General features: G+C 39.6%; 1 protein-coding gene across 1 annotated transcript in view; it reads left to right on the top strand.

Annotated features, from left to right (window-relative positions):
• The window catches only part of LOC146661226 (polypeptide N-acetylgalactosaminyltransferase 10-like), a 96,000-nt gene that overhangs the window by 25,249 nt on the left and 45,423 nt on the right, over positions 1–25,328 (top strand). Inside the window, exons 2-4 of the mRNA XM_085421322.1 lie at positions 640–742; positions 5,267–5,405; positions 9,480–9,646. Coding sequence (XP_085277448.1) covers positions 640–742; positions 5,267–5,405; positions 9,480–9,646 — 409 coding nt within the window. The remainder of the gene's footprint in view (positions 1–639; positions 743–5,266; positions 5,406–9,479; positions 9,647–25,328) is intronic.

The raw sequence follows: 25,328 nt of genomic DNA, 5'->3' as shown, positions 1-25,328 counted from the left end.
GCTGTGATCCTGTAATATCTCGAGACACTGAGAAGTCATTTCTAACGCGGGAAGAATTTTGTAAATGGCTGTTTTTTGCATTTTAATTCTGTGTAGAAAATAATGGCTTATGGTGATAAGAGTGTGCGTGTGTGATGACAGGAAAACTGAATGTCATTTTCTGTGTTAAACAAATAAAAAGCACATCCCCCTCCCCCTCCTCTTTTTATAAAGCCCCAACTGTCAGCAGATGTCTTTCCTTTAAGAAGGAAAGACAACAGGAAGGCTGGCGAGATATAAAAAGCGTGAATTAACCATATATTGTATTTAAGCAGTTTTTGATACCAATATTACTGTTTAACATCCAATAAAGTGAACATCCTTTGCACTCTTCCTCTAATATCAGTTGCACTGCGTCTATATTTAAGAAAGCACTCGGTTTTCTATGGAAACATATCAACATAATGACAACAATAAAATGCTTCAGCAAGCTTTCTTGAATGACGTTCATTTGGAATACTTGTGTAATGATTTTGAGGAAAGATCCATCATTGGAGCCATTTGTAAGTGATAAAAACTTGACATCCACATGGTAAGTTTAGCTGAAAAGTTGTGACGCAAGTCTTAAAGGCTTTTATGTTTTTTTTTGTACCACTGCAGTGGTTGAACCAGCTGCGTAAGGTCACTCAGGTGGGACTTGACGGTGTGCGGCGGATCGACTGGCACGACTACGAGGCAATAAGGAGAGATGCTGCACGCATGGGTAGGTACAAACTTTTTGCTGATGCTGCTGTTTTTCAGAACATCTGCTCTGTTTTAGCAGAAGGCCACACACACATACACTAAAACTCTAAAGTTGTGCTGCTTTTCTCTTAATTCCCTCGAAGTGGATTTCTCACTCATTCTCAGAACCAGTGCGAATCAATGCTCTAAGTGCTGTTCTGAGTTCATTATTAAACACAGTTAATCTTGTACAACAAGACCTCGAGTGGGAAACATAGATTATCATCCCTTTTGAAATCTTTTTATAGAATTACATTGTAGTTATTATGGAAGAAAATTAGTTGTTTGAGCCTTGTTTGAACTACCACATTAAAGCATATAGAGAAATTAGAAATATGCAAAGTGAGTTCAGCTTTTTCAGGTACCCTTGTTTAAAGATTTAATGAGTCATTAATTTTCTCAATAGACAGTGATGCTCTTCAACAGCTTGGAGAAAACAGCATTGATAATAAAGACAAATGTAAACATCCTAACATCTCAGATGCATCTGGTTAACCTTCAAACATCTAGTCTACAAGCTTAAAACTCATACATGCCATTGTTGATACGGTTCTAACACTGAGGAAAATGTCTATACATTCTGAAGCTTTAATGAATAGAAAATCCTTGCACTTTCATATTTTTAAGGAAAGAATGACATAAAGGTGCAATCTGATGTATAATATGGGCATGAAAAGAAAATGTGGGAGCTAGATCAGTTAAGTTCGTCCCTCAGAAAAGCACAGCATCCCTATTATCAAGTGTGTGTGATTTATTCGAGCTGGTTGGCCTACAGACATGTGGTGCTTCATATTGATCAAGAAAAGATTAATTATATCTGTTTCTTTTTTTTCTTCGGTTTATGCAAAGTCGGGTATGAAATTGCAGGCTAAGAAAGGTTTGCAGATATCCTTCTTCCCATCAGGGCTTTTCAGTCCCTCCTGGAGAATGCTTGAGATGCTCTCAGGCTAGATGAGATAAATAATCCCCTCGGTGAGTTCTGGGTCTACCTTAGATTTTCTCTCAGCTAGGTATCCCCAGAAAACCTTCACAGGAAGGTGCTCAGGAGGCACCGTGATTAGATTAGATCTCAGTTGGTTCAGGCTGAACCAACTTTACTCTCTCTTGGTGTCTGAACTCTTCACACTATTTCTAAGGCTTAGCCCAGATGTCTTAGAGAGGAAATTTGAGATCCTGGATATCATTGTTTTGGCCACTAACCATAGCTCATTACTACATATAGTTTAAATGTAGATTTACAAAACAAAAGCTTTGCTTTTCAGCTCAACTCTCCTATAATCTTAATGACCACTACAGCGCCTGTGTCCTTGCTGACACTACATCTCATGCTCCACCTTCCCATAACTCTTGAACATGACCAAAAGATCTTAAAGTCCTTGGATATACTGTACCCTAAGAAGAGATCCAACAGATGATTTTCAAACCTTTCATGTGCCTTGTTCTGCAAGCAACATTAGTGAACCCCATGAATGTCCTCTTCTTATATGTGCACAATTTAGGAGGGCACATTAAAGCTTCTTATACAATGGAAACCCTTCAGAGTGTTTGCAATCAATGCTTGACATTATTGCATTCAAGTCACTCATTCACGCTCTTTTTTTTTCAGCTCATATGTAAATTCTCAATAAATAAAGACCAATATTAAAACAGAGAATAATACACTTCCAATTTTCTTCCATCTATTTCTTCTTTTTGCTTCTTCTCCTTAGCGCAGACCCATGATCAGCTGAGTGACTGTATTTGCTAACATAATGAAAGTAATGAAAACGATAAATCTGATGCCAGAAAGACCACACAAAACAACCCCCCAAAAAATATTAAAAAATAATTTGTCTCTGTGTGGTTTGTATTTGCCTGAGGAAGGCTAGAAATCCCAATTTCAAAGATCTTTCTAATAACCGGGAAAAGTACAGAACTAGGTAGAAGAGGGTTTATCGCTGAAATGAGCCATTAAAGTGAGGAGTTATTTTCCACAGTTGTTACCTTCAGGAATATAGACAGATCATTTCTGCCTAATGGAACAAGGCAGTTCAGTTTAATTTGTTGCTCTTCTCTGACTATAGAGCGTCTGTGCGCCTGTGTGTATATTTTTGTGGAGAGCATTGATAAGTGGCTAATGAAACAAGCAGCACAGTGTAATTTGATGCACTTTTGATATGAGCTTAAGCTTCACAATGTTTGTGCATTGATAAAGATTACAGAATACGATTAGGCACACAAGTATGTGTTCATGTCAAACATCTGAACTATGTGCTGAATATATGTATTATATAGTTACTGTACAAACACTTGATGTGTCATACTCTAAACAATTAACTGATTAGCCGATATTGACAGCTTGTTGCACCTTGTTAACACAACAGCCATGAACTAATTATATTCAAATTGAAGACTATTACGTGGGAACACACAAGGCGAAAATATGCATTTTTCTCATACTTTGGAAATTCTTTAAATTATAAACAATGAAATATGAGGAGAGTGTCCACGTCTGGAAATGATTCAGCAAGTTAGAGTTGCATTTTTCTTTGCAGACCCAAGTTATGCTGAATAAATGTCGGCTACGTGCTTCTTCACTCACTTCACTCAAGGTGCTAACATCATCAGTACGAATAATTAGCCACTCATTAATTAGGTGCAACAGAACAAATGTCATCCCCATTTCTACCATTTAATTGAATTTAAATGAATTTAAATTGAATTGAAGCAATCCAAACTCCTTGCTCTCCAAACAACTTTAGCTAAAACTATTTTTTCAAACTTGATGAGGAGTAGATGGAAAGCCTAATGCAATATGACTGTAGATACTGTTGGATCTCAGTGGATTTCTGCTGAATATGATGCTTTCTGAGGCTGAATCTGTATTTTTTTTTCCTTTTTGACTTTTGTGCCGATGTTCTTTCTTCTTTTGTTTACTTTGCAAACATTATGCCTTGGGCATATAATATGGTGAATATGATATAGTAAACCTTATCACTGCTGTACAGATGACATTCAGAAAATACTGTACATTTCTTTATGTTTGGATGGCAGATAATTTCTACAGTTTTATTTAGGTAGTTCTGCCACTTTAGTCCCCAAAATGCAAGAAAGTATTTTCTGCAGAAAGATACGAATAGACACTGCAGAATATTTCTCATGTGTGTTTTTGGTTTGTTTTTTGTTTTTTTAATTATGCAGGATTGCTGAGCCTGGTTTGAGTATATTTCAGGCTAAGACGAATGCAATGATTATGCTTACCATTTATTTATATTTTGATGACTGTAATTCTGAATTCACTTGTACCAAATCATTTTTTAAATGTAGCTGCTAGGTTCTTTGTGTGGGCTTAAGCTTTAGCACATCTTGCTGTCTTCCCATCAATATTAAAAATTTAGTTCAAGTTTTAATACTTTGCAAAGTGTTAAACACTTTGATTTTACCTTCATGTCTGATATTAATCTACTTTCTTTAATACACAAATATATACTTGTTTGTCCTAGTTGTTCAACAACATAAATGATAACACTGACATAGACAGACATTATTGTTACAAGCTGGAAAATCAAGTGTTGAAAAAAAAATACAAGTGTGTGTGTGTGTGTATATATACATATATGTTTGTTATTCAAATGATTTGAATAACCAAGAAACAGGGAAAAAAACCTCCTTTAAAGCCAAAGAAACAACACAGTTCTGGTTATCTATTAAGAATATCTTTCAGAGTTGCGTACCTCATATATATTAATAAATAGACCTTATAGATCTCAATCCTATAGTGATGTATATTCTTCAAATATAAACCTTGACAACTTAAATTTTGGAAGTACTTAAACGACCACTTGAGGCTAGCTGCAAAAGTAAGTCCAGTCTTAGAGAACCATATATTAAAATGCTGAACTTGAAAGCAGAAATAAACATGTTTACAGCCTAGTTAGATCTTATAAAAGGTGATTTTGATTGTTAGAAAAAATCTCCCCTTTTTATGTCAACTGTGCATGATATTTTAACCTCCTAGGACCTGGTGTCCACATATGTGGACATCACATTTTGGGTTATTTAGACCAAATTACTCAATTTTGCTCTACAAGGGCCTGATATCCACTTACGAGGACATTATACTGCTACTGTTCTATCGAAATTTTAAACGAATATCCTCATATGTAGCTCTCATTTTTCTTAAAAACAAAAATTAGGTAAAAAAAAAATCTGGTAATGCTTTGTTTTTACATTCATCAGGTCCCAATCAGCCCAAATATCAAAGAGAAATTAAAAGTGCATGCCGTGGAAGAGTTCGGGTCTTAGGAGGTTAAAAAAAACAACTTATCCTTTAAAATGAAAAGTTATGACTTGGACATGGACACTTTGAGTGACAGGTATGTGCTGAATTGGTTGCAAACTGTTTGAGAGGTTTCATGTTCGAGGTACCGAGTTGGACTTCTCTTCTGTGTTTGTGGTGTTTTCGTTTTTAATGTGTTATTTTTTCTTCTCTTTATTTGTTGACCTATACATGTGTGTTTGATAGGTAATGGTGAGCAGGGGAAGCCGTTCCCTCTGTCAGAAAATGACAGAGTCGACCAAGCCTACAGGGAAAACGGCTTCAACATTTATGTCAGCGACCGAATCTCTCTCAACCGCTCTCTCCCTGACATCCGCCATGAAAAGTGAGTTGCGTGTCTGTGTGTGTCTGTGTGCACTTCAGGTAAATGGATGCACTCCAAAGCCAGAAATCGAATCTTCTGAGTTTTTATTGAATACTTTGGATTTCTGATGTAGTCATCCTCTCCATTCAAATGTTGTTTTTCCATGAATGTCCATTTCTTTTAGACTGGGTTCTGAAAATAAGCAAAAGCAAGCAATATTTTCTTTTAGAATTGAAGGCTAAATTGTTCAGAGTTAAATCAGCATGTGTGCCCTCATTACTCACCTTGTGGGCCTCTTGTATCAAATCTACAATGAAACTTTGGAAAATGAAGAACAATTTTGAACATAATGTGTTTTTTCCTCCATTTTTATAATGCCTTCAAGTCCAAGAGGAGCCTGAAAATGATTATGTGTTACTGACATGCATGTCTACGATTAGATATGACAGATGCCACTGCATGGATTATTTGAACTGGTGTCTCGCCAGAAGTGTTTATAAGAAGCCAACATTTTGACCTATTTAATAAAGCCCAAAGAATCAATTCATCTTCTCAGGAACAGCAGGTCACAGGGAGCATGTTTGGTTTAGTGTTTGTCAGGGATTACTTCTGGGGCTTTGGTACACCAAGAAAAAAGTGGAATTTAAAAAAAGAGAGAGAAAGAAACAAGAACCTGTCCAGACTCCTGTGAACTGTGTGCTTCCTTCAAGCATAGACTGGCATTGTGAAAGACCTTTAATCACAGCTTTGCTTTTACCTGACGAGAACTTTCCACTGACTCTTGACCCTTCCTCCTCCTTCATGTGGAAAGCAGCTTTGAAAGGAAGCTTTCAAAGCTGCTTTCCACAAGGACTGTTTCTTTCTTTTAGTGTTTGTAGAAGCCGTTCTTTCCTTGACCTGCCACATCTCTTGTGATGACCTGTGTTTTCCTGCTTATACTAAACGTGAATCTATCATCACAAAACATCCCCGCATAGTAAGCTAATTTCTTATGCAAGTATGCACTTTATTTCCAAATCCAACTGGTGTGGATCTACACAAAGAAAGAACGAGTAAAGGTACACCTTACACAGGTACTTATTCTGTATTCTGAGCGACCACATTTAGTCTGATACTATTCACAGTTACTTTCATACCTATGAACACTCTCTTCCGATTTGAAATCACTATGTTTGAAGTGTGTTTAGATTTAGGAAGGTCATAAAAACTTCAGGTGTTTACATGACAGCTGCTGCAGTCATCTTGGTTTCGTGGGGCTGTAATTGAATTATTAGCATGGTAATATCTTAAATGAAGGAGTGTCATTGATTACTGGTGCTGCTCCAACTGGCTGCCATCATTCATCACTCCTGTGTGACCAATCAGACAGACACACCTGTACCCAACCCCTCCACCTGGTCTGCCCTATAGGCACCATCTGCCTCTTAGTGATTGGCATGTTGTCACTGCCCCAGAGTCACCCAGTCCCAGACCTGAGACTGACACATTCGATTTCTGCACACTGAAAAGATTTAATTGAAGCACACACTTACTCCTTCCCCTTGTGGAATTGGACAAGGTTTGTTAAGATTCGTCGGCCAGCTGCCTGTCGATCAGTCAGCCTGCCTGTCTCCCAGTGTTCTTATTTGAATGAATAACACGCAGGCTGATGTTCAACACAGACATTGATCGACTGACACAGTTCACTACACACTTACACTTTCTCTCTGTCAGAGCAGGAATATAACTGTCCTCTTATGATTAACACCTCTGCAGGGGTCCTGCCTCTTGCTGCGATGCTAATGCACAAGATGGAAGCTGCAGCCCATCGTCAGAGCACATGTTGCCAGCTGATAACTGCTCTAAGTTCAACTGTCCCTGATACAGGAGGAACGTGTCGGTGACATTCTTGACACGAGTAATTAAGTATGTATTTAGCAGCATATCTGAAGGTCTTTGCTTTAGAAAATGTCACAAAGCTGTCATCCTAGCTCCAGTTTATTCTCTTTGATCACATGACTACCTTGGAACACATGACAACCATGTAAATATACATGATGAGAACAAATTTGTAACCTTTTTTTATGCAACTCTCAATTAAAGATTAGATCATTGGCTTTAACCAAAAAGCTTCAAAAACAATTGATCTAAAATGATGGTTGCACTTTTAAAACATCATGAAAGTAAATGTGAAAAAATGAATATAACACTACAATCTCTGATGTAAAGTCCACAATACCTCCTGAAGACCAACAGCAGACCAAATTTTCGATGTTTGTAAATCTGAGCTGATGAAAGAAGCTCTTATTGGATGGATGAAGTTTAACAGTAGAGACATGAAATTTACTTTGAAGTTTCTCTGTCAAAAAAAAGAAGAAGAACACAAAATAAACATGTGAATATAGTCAGATTCGCTCAGCCGGTCACTTTTGTGAGGCTCCGGCTTCATCACAATCTATTAGATGTAACTAACTTAAAGCGTTCCTGCCACAGTGCCTAACTATTGTACTTGCACAGTCACTGCTTGGTATGTTAAAGGAAAGGTTTCTAGTTCTTAATGCTTCTGTTTCACTGACTAAACAAGGCTGGTAAAATTACTGACAGGCAGTGGAACACAGCCTTGTTTTTCCCTATTCATACTGTGTGTTCCACATGATATGACTTTAGGTCTTTTGTTTCCCTTTTCTTTCAAAGACTAAAACCTGTTAAACTCAGCAGTTAAAGTATTCCAAAAGAAAAACTCAAAATTAAGATTAGTTTTGTAACAATATAGACTGATGTCTCATTTTTCTGTTAAATGTAAAAGAATTTAGACACTTTTATTTCACTTCAATGTTTAATTAAATAGTGCTGAAAGTTCTACAGTGTTTTTGATAAGGCCAAAGCCTATTAACATCCCCTTAGTGAACATGATCATGACCATAAAAACTAATTTGTCTTTGAAAGCATGATAAGGACTTGTTTGATAGTTCTCACTGGATTGACTAATACTTCGAACAATGAGAAAGCGAAAGGAACTCAGTGAAGATCTAAGAAGGAGAATTGTGAATTTACATGAGGTTGGAAGGTCTTTTCAAGACATTTTTAAACAACTGCTGATTCCAAGCTCATCAGTTCAAACAACTGATGAGTACAGGTTACAGGTTATGTGGATGTGTCACTATGTCTGGGAAGACTTCCAGAACTCTGCAAATTGTCACCCAGTAGTGCTGGTACATTGCATAAATGGAATAATAAATGACTGCCTTCAAATTCTTGCAGGCTAGCATTACACTTCTAGAATGCTCTTCTCAAAGCTCCAACCTCAAATTTAAATAATCTACCAATTCTGAAAAGAAGAGTGGCCAAATATTCAGACAGAATTATGCCAGCTTGTTGATGGCTAGCAAAAATGTCGGGTTTTGGACAAAACTTGCCTCCTTACTAAGGGACATTCAACCATAAAAGAGGTCTCGGATGTTGTTCCTGGGATCTGCTGGAGCCACTCGTCTAGCTTTGCGGTCACTCCATAGAGTGCTTTGATACCACTGGGACCACTGTTACCTTCGCCCTCCACATCTTCTCGAGCTCTTCTCTGAGCCCTTGGTACTTTTCCAGCTTTTTGTGTTCCTTCTTCCTGATGTTGCTGTTTTTCGGTATTGCTACGTCTATCACTGTGGTCGTCTTCGTCTGCTTGTCCACCACTACTATGTCCGGAGTGTATTGGAAAGCAGTCCTTGAAATTGTTTTCTGCTGTTCTTTGTTTTCTTCTTACTAAGAGGTGAACAAATGCAATTGTCTCTGTAATAGCAGATGATAGAAAGGGAATTGAGTTGAGCTTTCAGAGAAAATTGCACCTGTATTTCAGTGAAATGAGTAGAGCTGCCATCTGCTCACCATGCCCATACACATTCATTTGAGTGCTGATATATATACATGTTCTTTGTGACCTGAGATGTACTGAAGAGACAAGTGTGCAAGAAAAAGAAAAACAAAAAACAGAATGATTCCAGGCAGTATGCAGGATATGAATAAGATGCTCTTGTCCTTTCTTGAATACGCTGTGTTTATATATGTATTTGCAAGTGTGCTACATCTATTTCTATTTTGTCTGTGTACGTGTGTGTGTGTGTCTAGCTGCAGACAGAAGCTGTATGCAGAAAAGCTTCCCAACACCAGTATCATCATCCCTTTCCACAATGAGGGCTGGTCATCTCTGCTAAGGACTGTTCACAGTGTGCTCAACCGCTCTCCCCCGCAGCTCATCACAGAGGTCATACTGGTGGATGACTTCAGTGACAAAGGTAGTGAGAGCTTCTCTAAACTCTGAAAGGTTACAAAGAACACTAAGCTGTAAAAGCCCGATATACCGTGCTGTGGGAAAGGATTTGCCCTCTTTCTGACTTTGTTTCTTACATATTTCTCACACGTGCAGTAAATGCAGTATTTTAATGAAGGTTTCATTTTCTTTTAGAGAAAAAAAAGCTCTAGAAACCTGCCTGGTGCCACATGGAAAAAATAATAGAAAACCCGGAAATATTTCTAGAACTGAAGAGAAAAATCTGTCTATGAAAAGATGTCTGTAAAAGTTGCTAATCTGGTAAAAAGCCTACCCTCAATCTTACTTGTCTGCATGGGAATGAAACATGGAACTTGGGAGTTTACATACAATCTTTCACCTTTTTTAACACATGAATGGGAGTATCGAGTCGAGATGTTGTCCCCAGTTCCTTTTTCTAGACTATATGTAACAGATACTTTCTTATAACTTTTCTGTATTTTTGGTCAGAGTGTGCACACCAACTAGCCTTCTTTGAAAGGCCAGATGATAAAGATGATAAAGCAGATGATAAAGATGCTGGTTAGATGAGATGGTTAGAGATCACGATATCCCTCAACTGTCTGAAATGTTATGTTTTCACATATTTCTCAGATAATATCCTGAAGATTTTAAGGCTGCAAAGCAGCTTCCTTGAGCAAGACACTCCATCTTAAAGATCAACCAAACAGTGTTTTGGTATTTGTTCTACTGTCATAACTCTACCTCAGTTAAGCATTGATGTAGTTCCCAGCAAATACCGAATAGTTCCTGTTCCTAATGAACATCGGTTCACCCGTACAACATAAGGTTAACACATGATTGTGATTACATTCTTATAGAATGTCTTCATTTAAACTTATAATTGGCATAGGATTAGCAGTATACATTTGGCTTTGAATGTTTCTTCAACAGCTATTTGCGGTAAATGTGTTCTGCTTATCATCGCATAGATTAAGGTGTCTGTGTGTGTGTCTGTGTATGCATTTCTGTGTGTTTCCTCTCACTCTTTCATCAGGCCTTTTAAAGTGTTTAACTCCTTGTTAATTAGCGCTCTTTGTCACGGTCCTTCGTCGAAGGATGTGTTTACCTCTCGTCTCCACGGTAATGAGATGTTCTGCTGCCTCAGACTCATTTAAAGGTTACCACCCATCAGAGCTCCAAGACTAAACCCTCCTCCTGCTGCTGCCAAGTGGAGTGGAAACAATAACGATTTCAATGTTCACGTTTCTGGACGCTTAAGTCATTTCAATCAAAAGTGTTATTGTGCTCAAATATTTGTATAGGTAAATTAAATGTTGAGTGGATTTCAAGCCTTCGAGTTTTCCAAAAGATGACACATAATTAGAACCATTCAAAATCATCAGTAGTCCTAATTTCAGTTTGGCAGGAACATGTTTTTTCAAACAAAATCAAGATGTCCTCATAAATAATGCAACACACATATTTGTGATTGCGCTGTTTCCTTGTAACCTAAGAAGCCAGAGCAGCTGAACATCCAAAAAGCAGACAGAAACTGAAATCACTCCATTTTCAGGGTCAAGCTACCCACAAGACACTCCACGAGGTCCTCTGTCAAGGCCCTGTGGTTTTATTATTTATTTATTTATTTTTGGTGTAGTCTGGCTAATCAATGTTACAGATGCGCAGCTGTACAAACTCCATTGTGTATAAAGCTATTGATGGATCAGTATCCATTTGTTTTGATACATGTTGAAGTTGTGTTCCAAAACATATGGCTAAACAATAAAAACCATACTGGTGTTTTGTTGTGATACAGCTATTCAGAAAAAAAGATATGATAAGATATTTTTTTTTGAATAAGTGAAGCAGTACATTAAGACTGTCTCTTAGAAGCCCTTGTAAATTGGTTTTTAATTTTAAATTGACTTATAACAATCCAGTGAAGTAAACTTTGAAGTAAAATATGTAATAGATACATACAAAACATAGAATAGCTAAGACCTTAAATGTGTCCTATATCATTCCCCTCACACAACCTGACAGGTGGGAAGCAAAAAAATTTCGTTTTGTGAAGGGAAAAAAATGGGATGGGTGTGAGCGCTCATGTCATCAGGATTGATGGGAAAACATTACACAGCCACGGGGAAGGGTTTTAACCTCTGCAGACCGTCTGCTCTGACGTTCCTTCTAACCACTACTGTCATTTGATAAGAAATGAGTTTGGCAGCAATTAAGGCTTAAGAGGCATGAGACCAAAGTGAACTTCAGTTGCTTCAGGTTTCTGGTTGAGTAGTGTTACAATGTCAAAGAGAGTAATCCTGGACCGATTCTGTGCACACACGAAACGGTGTCAAGCTTTAAACCCTCGTATACAAAAAAATATATATGGAGAGGAGGAAGAGGAAAAGTCATTTAGTCTGAAGTAAGTGTGGTTCAGACTTATAAGGTAGTTATTAATTTCTGGTTCACACATTAATTTTATGAAGCTCAAAAATAACTCAAACTAAAAATGGAGGATGAATCAATGATACCCCACGTCAGGTGTTTTGTAATCGCATGTGTATGGATGAATGTCAATTGATTATTGTTAAAGTGAGTATAAAGTAAGTTTGAGGATTTGTGTGGTAAACATGGCACTTAAAAATAAGAGAAAGTGTTCCTAAAGAAGGCACAAACAAAATAAATGAATAAAAAATGAAAAGTGTGAGTCAAATCACAGTCCGGGGTGTGTGATACCTGTTCACATCAAACTCCCCACGCAAGGTTTGCTCATTTTATATTCTTTTTTTATTCACCAACTTAAGTGTGGTAAAATTAAAAAAGCAATTATTGAACAAGGTTAAAATGATGTTCAAATCCTTCCCATCACGTTTGGGTCATAGGCTACAACAACACACACATACATAATTTATGATTTTGTTGAGTGGGAGGAAAGGATGTGGAAGTTATTCTCCGATCACCAATTTTCATCTGAATGAAGGAATAAAACAGTTCAGCTCTGTCCACTTGTTGGTTAACAATGATAATTTTAGTAATAATACACATTTAAAAATAATCATAACAATTATCTAAAAACTGAAACTATTTTTGGTAGCAGTTTGCAAAAATTAGGTTGAGCTACTTTAAGGGTTTTTAGCCGGTTTAATGAGGTTGTATATAGCACAAGTATGACTTTAAGACGCGTAGAAAGGCAAAGTTAACTCATCCTTATAGCTTTTTTTTTTCGGCTTCCTGTTTTGAAAATTGATAGGAAATACAAGGGGATCTAATTCTCATTCACCAAATAGTAGCCAATCAGTCTGCATGAAGGTATAAAATACACACTCACAAACAGATGGTATGAAACCCTCCAGGTGAGTTCTGTTGATGCCGAGTTACCTCTCTATGCTTAACGGCAGCTACAGAGCCTGCAGTCATACTAATGTGGTTACTTCAGTCTGTACCAGCATTTCTTGTAACAGTTATCCTGAGGCAAATTAAAACATGAGATGGCAGTTATTTTTAACACTTTGAAGTTTGCCTGCAAGGTGTGTAAGATTACACATGTTGTAATTATAGAAATGACCCCCAGTTTATATTAATGCAATCATTAAAGGATCTCCCTCAGCCTTATTTTCCACATGAGATTATCGCTCTCTTATCAGTCTGCTGCAGATGTTTGTAGTTGTTTACAGTCTTCCAAGTCACTTTTGCGTTGACCAGTTTTCAAATATGAGTGGTAAGCTCATATTTTATATATGTATATAATTTGAAGAAACTAGAAGTAAAAGGTAAAAGAATTCGTGGTCATATAATTGAAATCCAGCAAAGAACAAGTAGTTCCCAGTAGTCCAGTTCCTTGGAATTGTGAGCCTGCTTGCCTTTCAATCCCACTTATTGGTTCTTGCACTTGGGCTACAATCATCTGATTTCAGTTTGTGTATCAGAGGAGGAAAATCCAGTTGTTAAATGAAGACGTAAAATCCCTGCTTCTGGGGCCAAACTACACTGCATTCATTAGGGATTAAGGATGTTGTCTTTTTAACGTGTTTTAACGCTTGTATCTTGTTCTATTTAATCTGAACAAGGCCCTAAAAGTAGTCAGTGATCACTGTTGGCCTCTCTGGGTTTTTATTATCATCACTATCAATTTGAAGTACGTTTTAAAGCCCAGTTTTTAGTTACTTCTACAAAGTAACTACAGCCCATCTGCTCATGGTTTGCCAGACATTAAATATTTGAACTGGTCAGAAAGGAATCATTCTGAGGCTAGCAAGGATTTGAATGGATACATGAAGCTGAGGATCAGGAGTTTTTCATAGCATGTAATTCAAACCATGCAGCAGTATATTAATGTTTTGTGGATGGACTATTTCAGTTCTCCTGACTGAAATTTGGTGTGTTTTCAGCATCTTTTTCCTGCCATGCGAACCATGCAATTGCATTTAATCATAGCTCAAAAAAGTTAGCATTCATCCTCTAGCTTCACTATGCTAATGTGTTTATTATATTATCCTAACTCGCCACCACTTTACACACCCTTATTATTAGCTAGCCTAACTTCAGTAACCCTACAAACATCACTGTTGCTTAGTTTTCTGTCTTCATTTATGTCCAAAGTGATAGCAGAGCTGTACGTTTTAGTTTTCACAAATCCCTCAGTCAGAAGTTGTATATCATCTTTAGATGGAAACTAATAAGCTAAATCGTTAAACTTCATAAATTTTCATGGATGCCTGGATGTTAAAACTTTATTGTTACACTTGGTAGAGCAACCGCAGTGATCAATATATTAAAGATGAAAGAATTCAGAGGGTTTTTTTTTTTTTTTTTTCTGTCTCAGTGATCGCGTAGTGTTTGAGTTTGGGAATTGAAGAGGAGTTTGGACCCAGAAGTGATGTTAGACTTAAGTGCTGGACAGCGTGGAGATCAACATTACTTTTATTTTAATTGCACAAAAAGAAGAGAATGCAAACAGTTGCACAACAGTTAGAGTTACACAACTTCTGTTCCCTGTAAGCACCATCACAAACATGCTAAGGTAGCTAGAAAGCATGCTAAGCTAGCCAAGAACCCAGAGTGACAAAGCTGAGTGAATGCTGAGTGAAGCCCAACAGCCAGACACTGAACTTCAACAAGTAACAAACTGATGAGCAGTCAGGCTGCAGGCTCCATTTCTACCTGTTCATGTTTCTATAGTAGAATCACTGTGGAGATCGCTTTGAAGTCTCTTTGTGCTAGTTTTCATCTTTGCTTTGTGCTGTCGGTTTTGTGTAATACAGAAACTGAGAAAAATCATATATGTGTCCTCATTAGAATAAGGATTTTTACTTGTGTGTAGGAACATAGCCTATAGGTTTATATTGTTAAATGGTAATTATAAGGCAGTTTGTTGAGGTCATTTTACAGAGTAAGTAATTTAGTGAATAGTATAAAGAATTAGCTTATCCTGAGAGTAATTAAATACCCAAATGTATTACTTTTAAAACAAGTGTTCTGTGTAATATATGTAATAATTACTTTTTTGAGTAATGATATTGGGATAACATTTTGCTATGAGGCACTACAAGATATGACAGAGCCTCATCATTCACCAGTTTCATTTTTAATTCTGCCTTTTATAGTAGATAGAACAAATATAATCTCATTCCAGGCTCAGTATTCTCATTCCAGCATTGTTAGGAAAACTGATAAATTGCAATGGTCCACCCTAATCTAATCACTAAACAGCATATGACATCAAAATAGCTTATGGACTATTAACACTGTGAAATTTTTCCATTTAGAGTTATAAAGGATAAAAGAAGACCTCCAAGCAACTCTCACGAGTTGTGCACTAATGCCAGCATTAGCTGCCATCTGTTTCATGGCACAATAACTTCTTTTTGTCAGGTGGCATTTATGTTGGAGAGGTATCATAGCAACAAGAGCTCCAGTGGTATGGTTAGAAATTGGGTGTGAGGGTGAAGGAAAGCACCATTTCACTTTTTTGAAACTGCCAAAACTTAACTGCCTTCCAAGGAAAAGGTAAATTTCCATGAAATAACCCCCTGCTATCAAATAGCAGTGAAAACATCAAGAGGCAGCACCTTCATTTTCTTTTTATTCCCTTAATTTCCGCCCTGAAGCAGATTTTGTGCTAAAGCATATGTTACCTTCCTTGTATATGGCCTTACCCATTGTGAGGGAGCCAACCTCCAGTCTCTCCTCTCTTGAATTTCTTATTTTTAATTTAATTTAATTTTTAATTTAATTTTTTTATATCTATTTTTTACATTTCTTCAGATTTCAGTTGAGGACAGGGCAAAAATGACCCCCCCGCAAATCAACCTCTGCCTCTCTCAACCTCTCATTGTTACCAGTCCAGTATATCCAGTCCAGTCCAGTAATTGTATAAAATGTGACTAAAATAAAAAAAATGCAGTAATTTGCAGAGCATATAAATATTCATCTAAAAGATCATCTTTGACAGGCAGATTTTCTCTGAAGAAAAGATGTGCGGAAGTTCACCAATCTGCATGTGCACCCAAACAATGTTAAAGGCTATCTGAATAATGTCCTTCAATGTAAAATTGTGAAGAGTCTGAGAATCTGGAGAAATATCTGCACACAAGGGTCAAGGCCAGAAATCAAAATCGGATGCCCGGGATCGTCAGGCCCTCAGTCGGCACTGATTTTTTGGGGGGTATTTTTGTTTTGCTTTAGTATAAGCTCTGCTTATTTCATCAGGACAATGCTAATCCACAAAAAATACTAGACTACAACAGAGCACAAAAACTTACCTAGAATAGGTCCACATGTGGCTCATGTCTGGGATTAAGTAACCACACCTAAGTAACCAAAGGGTGGTGGCTAAGGCTAAAAGCTAATCAACATAAAAAGTCCATATAGTTACATTATCATTAGAAGTACTGAGTCAGATGGATTCCGACATGATTATTTCAACATTGGAAATCGATTCAATTCTCCAACTGTAACAAAGTTCAACAGTTTCACCTCTGCTGTGTAAAGATGGTTTCACTCAGTAAAAGGTTGAATTATGTCGCTTGCAGCTTAGCATTTGCGGTTGAGCATGAGCGATGAATGCTGCTGGTGGAGCCCAAGTCATTTCACGGATTTATGGCCAGACATGGCAGGGAAAGTAGCTGTAACTTGTCTCTCTCTCTCCCTCTTTTTCTCCCTCATTTCTCTCTCTCTCTCTCTCTCTCTCTCTCTCTCTCTCTCTCTCTCTCTCTCTCTCTCTCTCTCTCTCTCTCTCTCTCTCTCTCTCTCACACTCTCTCTCACACACACACACACACACATGCAGAGAAGAACAAAGAGCTGCCTCCGTTCTCCTCAGATCAAGGAAGAGAATCTATGGAAGACAAAGAGAGGAAATGCATGTACAGTATGTCTGCTATATGTAAGCATTACAATGTAGAGCTGTTAGATCAAATCAACAAAGCTCCTAAATCTGTCTTTATTTCCAACTGTAGTCACCATTACAGCCTAAGGGTCAAGCCCCACCTCTGCTTTTCATTCTTGGACTCTTCATTTGGCTTTCTAAAGCTTTCTAAAAAGACAGATTGCATTTGTTAGGGCTAGGTTCTATTTTTATGTTTGTTTTTGTAAGTGAAGCAAAAATTATATCTCTTTATAATTTGCATAGTCATTTTTGAGAGCATAATTACTTCAGTCAGAAATAACAGGCCCGAGATGTTTCAAATTGTTAGAGAGGTGAAATGAATCTTTCGTGGAGAGTTCATCAGATATACAGGAGACATCTATCTCCAGATACACATAGATTTTTGATGAATATAAATGCAGACTATATCGATCATCTTTACACATGCCACACTGTTCTGATTAAGTGGATGTGCATCAATGCAAGTTATTATCTGGCAGTATTTCAATAGGAGAGACTATTTTAAAGTAAAAATATCCATCAATATAACTTTTCAGTAGGTAACTGGAATCTGATGCGATGCAACATTTTAGAACAGAATCGCATTTGAAGGCAGGACCAAAGGGAAATTTGGATGGGACGCCCCTGATAGCCTGTGTGATTTTTAGATGGAGATGAGGAGGGTTGTATGACAGACAAGCTGTAAGGAAAGGGCTAATTGGCTCACAAGGAGAGGTGACATACAGTGTTGAATGACTTTACTTGATAGCATGGAAATTGGGAATAATAATAAAAAATGTATCCATAAATTTAACTCATATCTCCAAGAGGAATGAAGATGGAATATGAGAAAACAACTCTTCCTGCTTGCATATGTGTAAAAAAAACTACCTGAATTACATTGAGTGTAACTGAGTTTCCCCATCAATGGTCATGACAATTTACATATTAATGTTTAAGAAACTGATCTCACACCCCACTGTTTGTTAGTGGTTCTAGTTTCAGTTTATAGCTTTTCAGTTTTTAGTTACAAAGTACCGTAATGTCCATAATATCATTGAAAAAACTTTTGGTAATTTTCAATATTGCCACTGGTTCATGACTTACGCTATTTTGACCTAAAACCAAACAACCAATGGGTTATAATGGGTTAATAAACTTTGAATGTTCATTTGTAGCAGAGGAGTGTGTCCTTGTACTAAAACCTCAACCCAAAATCCCTAATGTACTACCTTTTTAAAAAAAAAAAAATTTTTAAAACAAGAACTGTTACAACCTTGAAAGAATTGCTTTTAGAGTTTAGTCATCCACTTGTTCTCCTATTTTTCGATGACTACTGAGTGGAGAAAACAGATGCAGTAGAAAACTTTTCATCTCATTCTAACAACTACCTTGGGTAAACTACTTGGCATGTTTTGATAGGTCTCCCACTGTTGGTCCAAAAATAATCTCTATGGTCAAAGAGAAAAAGCAGCTTCGAATTATTAAGTGAAATTATTATAAGAGAGAGTAATGGCTGTCAAAGAAACCTGAATAAAGAAACTATCTGAAAACTCTCTAAGCATGATTATGAGTGAAAAATACAGAAGATAAAACCTAGCCTTGAATTGCCTTACAGCAAAACTGCGTCATCGCTCTGCCCTCTTGATCCATGTCTACCTGGAAGCTCTTTCTGATGCTCTGTTGAAATCCTAATAACTGACCTTCTGTGCGTTCCGCTCATGTTCCGCAAGCTTTAAACTGTAGAGAAAGCGACCTGCAAAGCCTCTCCAGTCTACTTCCACTGGATGGCAATATCCTTGCCAACATTGTCTTGGCAAAAAGCCTCTGGTACTTGTCCAGCTTACTCTCAAAAACCTCAGCTATACAATCTTCCTTGCACATAGTTAATTTTATCAGGGCATGCTGTTTGAAGCCACTAACAAAGTTACAATGTCTGGTTGCAGGGATGTTGATGTGATATGTGGGAGAAGCATAAGTTGTTTGGTCTCTGTCACTTTCTGCAATTCTTTTGTAGTGGAAAGAAAACCAGTGGCAGCTCAAGATTGGAGTTTCAGTTTCTCCTGCCTTGACTAATATTACCTACTTTATGGGGAGACAGTGGGGCCTGATTATTATTATGGCTGAGAAGAGTCCCAGCAATTGCCATTAGCATCTGGTGATGGTCCAACCGGTAGTGACCATCCCCTAGGGCTTCTTGGCAGCTGGACAGGATGTGTTTGAGTGGACAGGAAAGTGTTTCAGTCAAGGTTTGTAGGGCAAGGTAAGATGTCATCTACAGCTTGGATTGAAAATTTTATGCACTGGGACTCTGCTCACCAGATATCTTTTCACATTCGATTACGTTCGTCCATCTCATCCAAGCTACCTGCTGCTTCAGGACTGATTTAGACTTCTGCAGTGAAACTTTATAAAAGTCTTTTTAATCTAACTGTCATTGCCAGCATTTATGCTTGTGTATGAAACATGTGTTAATGACCTTGTGGTTATGTCCCCAGTATTAAATATATGGTGTCAGCCATGAAAGAAAGAAATACAGTGCTGGGACATAGGTCTCTGGTTTTGTTGTGATCATTTTTTATTTCCTCTTAGCAGCTAACATATTTGACCCTCAAGCTTTTCCTTTTCTTTACACTTTCCCTCATGCCCATTCCAATACTTTTCAGTCTCCCTCCAGGAATTTGCTGACATCTGTGAGTCCTTATTTTGAGGCAGTGATTACTACTCTCTCACTGATCCCCTTGTGGAGAAGCTGCTGGAAATACATAGGAGTACACAGTACGCAATAGAACAGGTCATTGTGGGCTGTGCTGACATCTCGACATGTGTAATTACATTTCTTTGGAGGCACACATTAGTTTGTGGTGTAGATTGCATTGCATCATAGGGTTTCAGAGATGTTTGTCATTAGAGGAAAACAGGAAACCTGAAAAAGAGTGGCATACACTAACATGTACCTATGACATAGATTTAGCACAGAAATAAATAAAGTAAATATTCCATGTCATGCCTGCCGTCCTGTTGGTCCCATTGACTTTAAGGTTATGTGACTTAATGTATATTCAAAGTCTAAATTTGTGGGTTTTAAGCCTTACGTCAGGTGTGTGTCAAAATATAGCGGGGCAGACAAGACTAGATATACAGAAAGGTCTGATTGTTGATGTGGCACGGGTGAACAGTTTGGGGACTAACAAGGCAAGAAGACAAAGACCATGCAAGAAGTGACAGATGCACAAGAAGACCGCAGATTAACAGAGGAATACAGGACACATGATTTAAAAAAGAGAACATGAAGCAACAGGTGAATATGCATAAAAATGAAGAACAGTGCAAGTACGCTTAAATTTTTGGTAGAGTCACTTTTTAAATTCTTTTGCTGCTTTATCAGGTTTGACTGATGATTCACCACATGCAGGTTTTTTTGAGTGACAGTGAAAATAAAGGTAGAAAATTTTGACTGATGAAAATGCTTGTTGGTTGTCATCAGGAGTCTGTTCTGTAATTTCTTCGGCTCTCTTATTAATACTCTGTTGCTTTTTTCAGTGACATTGATTTTTATTCTGAATGAAAAGGACTTGTGTCTCAGAATTACAGCCAGAATCAAACCCCGAGTTCTATTCAGTGGTATCACAATCTCACTGCACATCAGCTACTCTGTGATGGAGACCTGCCATTGGCAGATTGATCGTCCAATTATTTCCCCACTTTCTACTCCCTGATGGGATCAATTGAGCAAATCACTGCAATACTTTATTTCAAATAAGGAGTGGCCTGTACTCTGTAACTATGCAGAGCGACTTTTGATCTATCTCCAGTCAGATGTTGAGGCGGTCTGGTGGTCACATAGCAGGGCTTCCACAGCAGGCAACAGTACAGCCTCCAACCTGCAGCAACTGTAGAGCTGACCACAAGAAGCCTGCTGCTAAGTTTGCAGAAATATGTCACTGACAGATTTTGATTGTGTTGCGATGGAAAATGATTCCCAAATGTGCCAGTGTGGTTTCACAGTCCTGCCAGTCTCAGCTGCTTGTTGAATGAAACCAGAAACATTTTTGCACCTGCCCAGTTGCTCTTGTTGTCAAGATAAAGCAGTAAATAAAAGAAGGCCCATTTTTCTGCCGGCTGGAATGATGACAACAAGATAGAATCTGATGCTGTTTCATGTTGTTTTTTTAATACTGTGAGTCCAGCCAAAGAAAAATGTGACACTAATAGAGTCTGAGTGCTGAAATCTGTCAGATTTCCACCATGTCTCAGTTTTTCCTCTATCTTTATTTATTTTCGTTATAAAATTCAACAGCCTTTCAAATGTGTTTTCTTTTTTTCTTTTTTTAAATGACATCAGAAACAGCAGTATGCGACATTACGTGATGGCAGAGCTTCAGTTCATCCTTTGTCATTTTTTTTTTTTTTTTTTTTTTTTTTTTTAATAAATAGGACAGGGGGAATGAATGAGAGAAAGAGGGGGAGAGAAAGAAAGAAAACCAAAGGGGAGAAGAGACGGTGAGAAGGGGGGGGAAGAGAGAGAAAAAAAAAAAAAAAAAAAAAAAGAACTCCTGGGTCACCTGTATGGAGAAAAAAAAAAAACAAACAAAAAAAACAAACAGAGGAGACAGCAAACAACAAAGAGCAACATAATAATAGAGAAAACAAAGCACCATCACAATAAACTAGCTAGCCATAGATATCAATATTTACTAAATAATAAACGATATTGTGCAGCACGCAAGAAAGACAGCGCACAGTGTGCTTTGAGGCAGCAGCCAAGAAAGCTTTAGTCCGCGTCTGTGAATACCCATGTGTGCATACCTGTGTGGATCAGCATGCTTGTATTCCAAAGGTTTCTCCATGTAATGATCTGCTAGGGAGTGTGGGGGGGCCACAGCCCCGTCCTCCAGGGTGTGAAGCGGGTATGGAGGAGATCAAAACTCCAGACATCCAGAGGCCCCCAGAACACAAGAGACCATGGAAGACCAACAGAGGGGCAGCCGCGCCACTATTCCAGTAAGAGCTGAGGAGAGTCCCAGATGAGGGCTCGCCCAGCAGCCGCGGAGCAGAAGTCAGGGGGAGTTGCAGTGACGCGCCCGTGAGCTCCGCCGGCCCCCAGCTGCGCCTGAGTGACCGAGCCCCAGGCCGAGAGGCCGGGGGCACCCCACCTCCAAAGGGGGCCCGAGCGAGCCCCAGGCCCCAGGCCCCGACAAGCGGCCGCCAAGGAGTGAGCCGGTGTGTACCCGGACGCCCACCCCCAGACACAAAGAACCACCAACACACCGACACCTGAGGGAGTCCGCCACCGGCAGGGGAAGTGGTGGTGGGTGGAGATAGGCCTCCAAACCTTGGAGGGCCTGAGGTGTCCCCAGAGAGGTGGCGTCTGATACCCAACCTGACATATAGACACAGACATACAGGCACACACAGACACAAACATCCATTCCCACCCTCATGCTCTCATATGCACTTATTCCACACTCAACCAACGTGGAGACAGACATAAAGAGACGCTGTACACACGATCACACTCCCCAAGCGTACTCTACAAACCGGGTCTAGGTACCCTTGCCCCTGGAGGGGGGAATTGCACCCAGACCCAGGTGGTGTTACCCTTTTCCCTGCGGTGGGGAGAGGCAGACCACCCCGACTCCGCAGCAGCAGGGAGGCCCCACACCCCAGACCGCAGTCGGACGGCCAACTCCTCCTACTAGCCCTCCCGCTCCAGCAGGCCGCAGAGAATGGGGGTGGGAGAAGACTCCAAACCTCCCTCCACCCGCTCATTGTAGTGTTGATGCATATGTGTTCTAAGGTGCAATTAAAACCCAGGAGGGCATGGAGCTACCTGCCATGGAGCAGCAGGTAAGCGCATAGTCCCTCCTGCTAGCCCTCAATGACTAAGTGTATTTAAAATTGAGAGGTGGGCAACGACGTCAGGGGTGAGGTATACACCCTGATGGTAAATTGGACTCCGTGATTGTGCCCACCCCCAAGATCCTATATGTATGTGTAATGAGAGTGTGAATAATGTGAATGTCTAAGTTGTGGGATAAAATTGAGGCAGAGGCAGCCAGAAGGGGACGGGGGGGGGGGGGTAGCCTCCTCTGCACCCTGGTGACATACCCCCACTCCAAGGCCCTGCATGTGTGGGTGGTTGTGGAGGAGCGGGAAGAGGGAGGCAGCTGGAGATGGGGAGGGAAGGAAGGGAGGGGCAGGTAACCCCTCCCTGGGGCCAGCTCCCCCGCTGACCCCAGTAGGCACTCCCACCCTCCGCGACCCGCCAGGGAAGGGGGGCCCAGGCCCATCAGACCGGGGCCCAGTGCAGTAGCGCCCTCCGGCTCCACAGAGCCCTGGACAGTCCACCCAACCCCACCACAGAGAAAACTGCACCCACCCCACCATCCACACATCTTCCAGACTACATAAGACGGTAAACGCCCAGGCTGAGATCTTCCTCCACCTCTCCTGTATCTCCCCCTCCCGCAGAGAGTTCCTGAAGAGAAGAAAGCTCCTGCAAGATGTGACCATCCCCCCCACCAGATGAAGAGCCCCCCAGGCGGCTCGACGCACCGGCGGCACCCTGCTCCAGGGCCGGGCCCCCATGCACCCACCCGCCCACAACCCCGGCAACACACCAACCAGGACCCAAGCCCCCGAGGCCCAGCCCGGGCCCCAGCCCAGAGACGGAGCGCCCCCAGAACCTCACGCCCATCCCGGACCCACCCAGGGGCAGCCAGGTTGCCAGGTCAGTAACCCACGTCCGTCAGCACAGACCCTCCCCTAGCCCCGCTGCACGCAGCCGTGAGGAAACAGTCACCTGAGAGCCAACAGAGCCCCCAACCGGACGTGACCGCTACCCCGGGTTGAGCCCCCCAAGGAAGATGCCTCCGGGGAACCCCCCGACGCCCTAAGCCTGTCCCTACCCCCACACCAATCACAACAGTGAAGGCGGGACCAAACTATGACCCCCCACCCCCACTAGGTGATGGAGCTGATAAAAGGGGCCCAGAGCAATTGATCTAATGTGGTGGCAGAGGCTGTGTCAAGACTAATGTAATCTAATAGATAATTTCTATATTGGTTAGAATTAAGATTATTTTTATTTTTCCAGTTCATGAGGACTGTTTTCTTGGCTATGCATAGGGCAGTGAAGATCATATGGGCTATATTCTTTTCTGAAGTGACATTATCTAAGCTGCCCAGTAGACACACTAAGGGGGAAGTTGGAATGTTACATTTCAGACACTTTGATAAGTCTTCACATATCTCGCGCCAAAACTTTTGCACTGGTGGACAGAACCAAAGAGCGTGGATGTAATTGTCTGGTGTATTGCCTTGACAGTGTGAGCAGTTGTTGGAAGATGTAAAGCCCATCTTGAACATCCGATGACCTGTATAGTGCACTCTATGAAGTATTTTGTATTGTATTAATTGCAGACTGGGATTTTTAATTAATTTGAAAGTTTTTAAGCAAATCTGAGACCAGAAGTTTTGGTCTAGGTTGACTGATAAATCTGCTTCCCACTTTGCAGTAGGAAGGGATATTGATTCATCTAATTTAGAAAGTGTTCTGTATATTTTAGATAATAATTTGGGGGATTTAAGAGTAAGAAAATGTGCCGCACTTAGTGGTGTTTGTAATTCAACTTGACTGAGGTTAAATTTCTTTTTTACTATGGATTTAATTTGTTGATATTCTAAAAACCTTGTCTTGTTGATCCCATATTGTTCAACTAGTCTGTCAAATGGAATAAATTCTGTTCCCTCTAATATATGTTCTAAGTATTTAATTCCTTTACAACTCCATTCTGGGAAATTAATCATATTATTGTTTTGTAATATGTCAGGGTTATTCCAGATAGGTGTACGTTTGCATGGGATTAATGAAGACTCCGTTATTTTTAGAAACTCCCACCATGCTGTTAGAGAAAAGCTGATGTTGATACTTTTAAAGCATTCATGTCTTTTGATGTTTGAGCTAATAAATGGTAGGTCTGAAATCTCTAGATCCTTGCATAGTGCCTGTTCAACATCTAGCCAGGGCTCAACTAAGAAGGTATGTTTTAACCATTCTGAGATGAACTGAAGCCTGTTGGCTAAGAAGTATTGGTGAAAATTAGGCAGATCTAATCCTCCTCTATCCTTGGTTCTTTGTAGCGTTTTTAAGCTAATACGCGGGGGTTTATCTTTCCAAAGGAATTTGGAAATATATGAATCCAGAGATCTGAACCAATCTTGTGATGGTTTGTTAGGGATCATCAAAAATAAGTAATTTATTTTTGGCAAGATCATCATTTTTATAGTGGCGACCCTTCCCATGAGTGATATGGGTAAAGATTTCCATCTAGTCA

The sequence above is a fragment of the Rhamphochromis longiceps genome, linkage group LG10 (genome assembly GCF_057381845.1).
Source record: "Rhamphochromis longiceps isolate RC_006_pf linkage group LG10, R_longiceps_female_GT1.1, whole genome shotgun sequence".
In the NCBI taxonomy this organism is placed as follows: domain Eukaryota; kingdom Metazoa; phylum Chordata; class Actinopteri; order Cichliformes; family Cichlidae; genus Rhamphochromis; species Rhamphochromis longiceps.
Note: the sequence above shows the minus strand (reverse complement) of the source record. Positions and strands in the feature narration are given on the sequence as shown.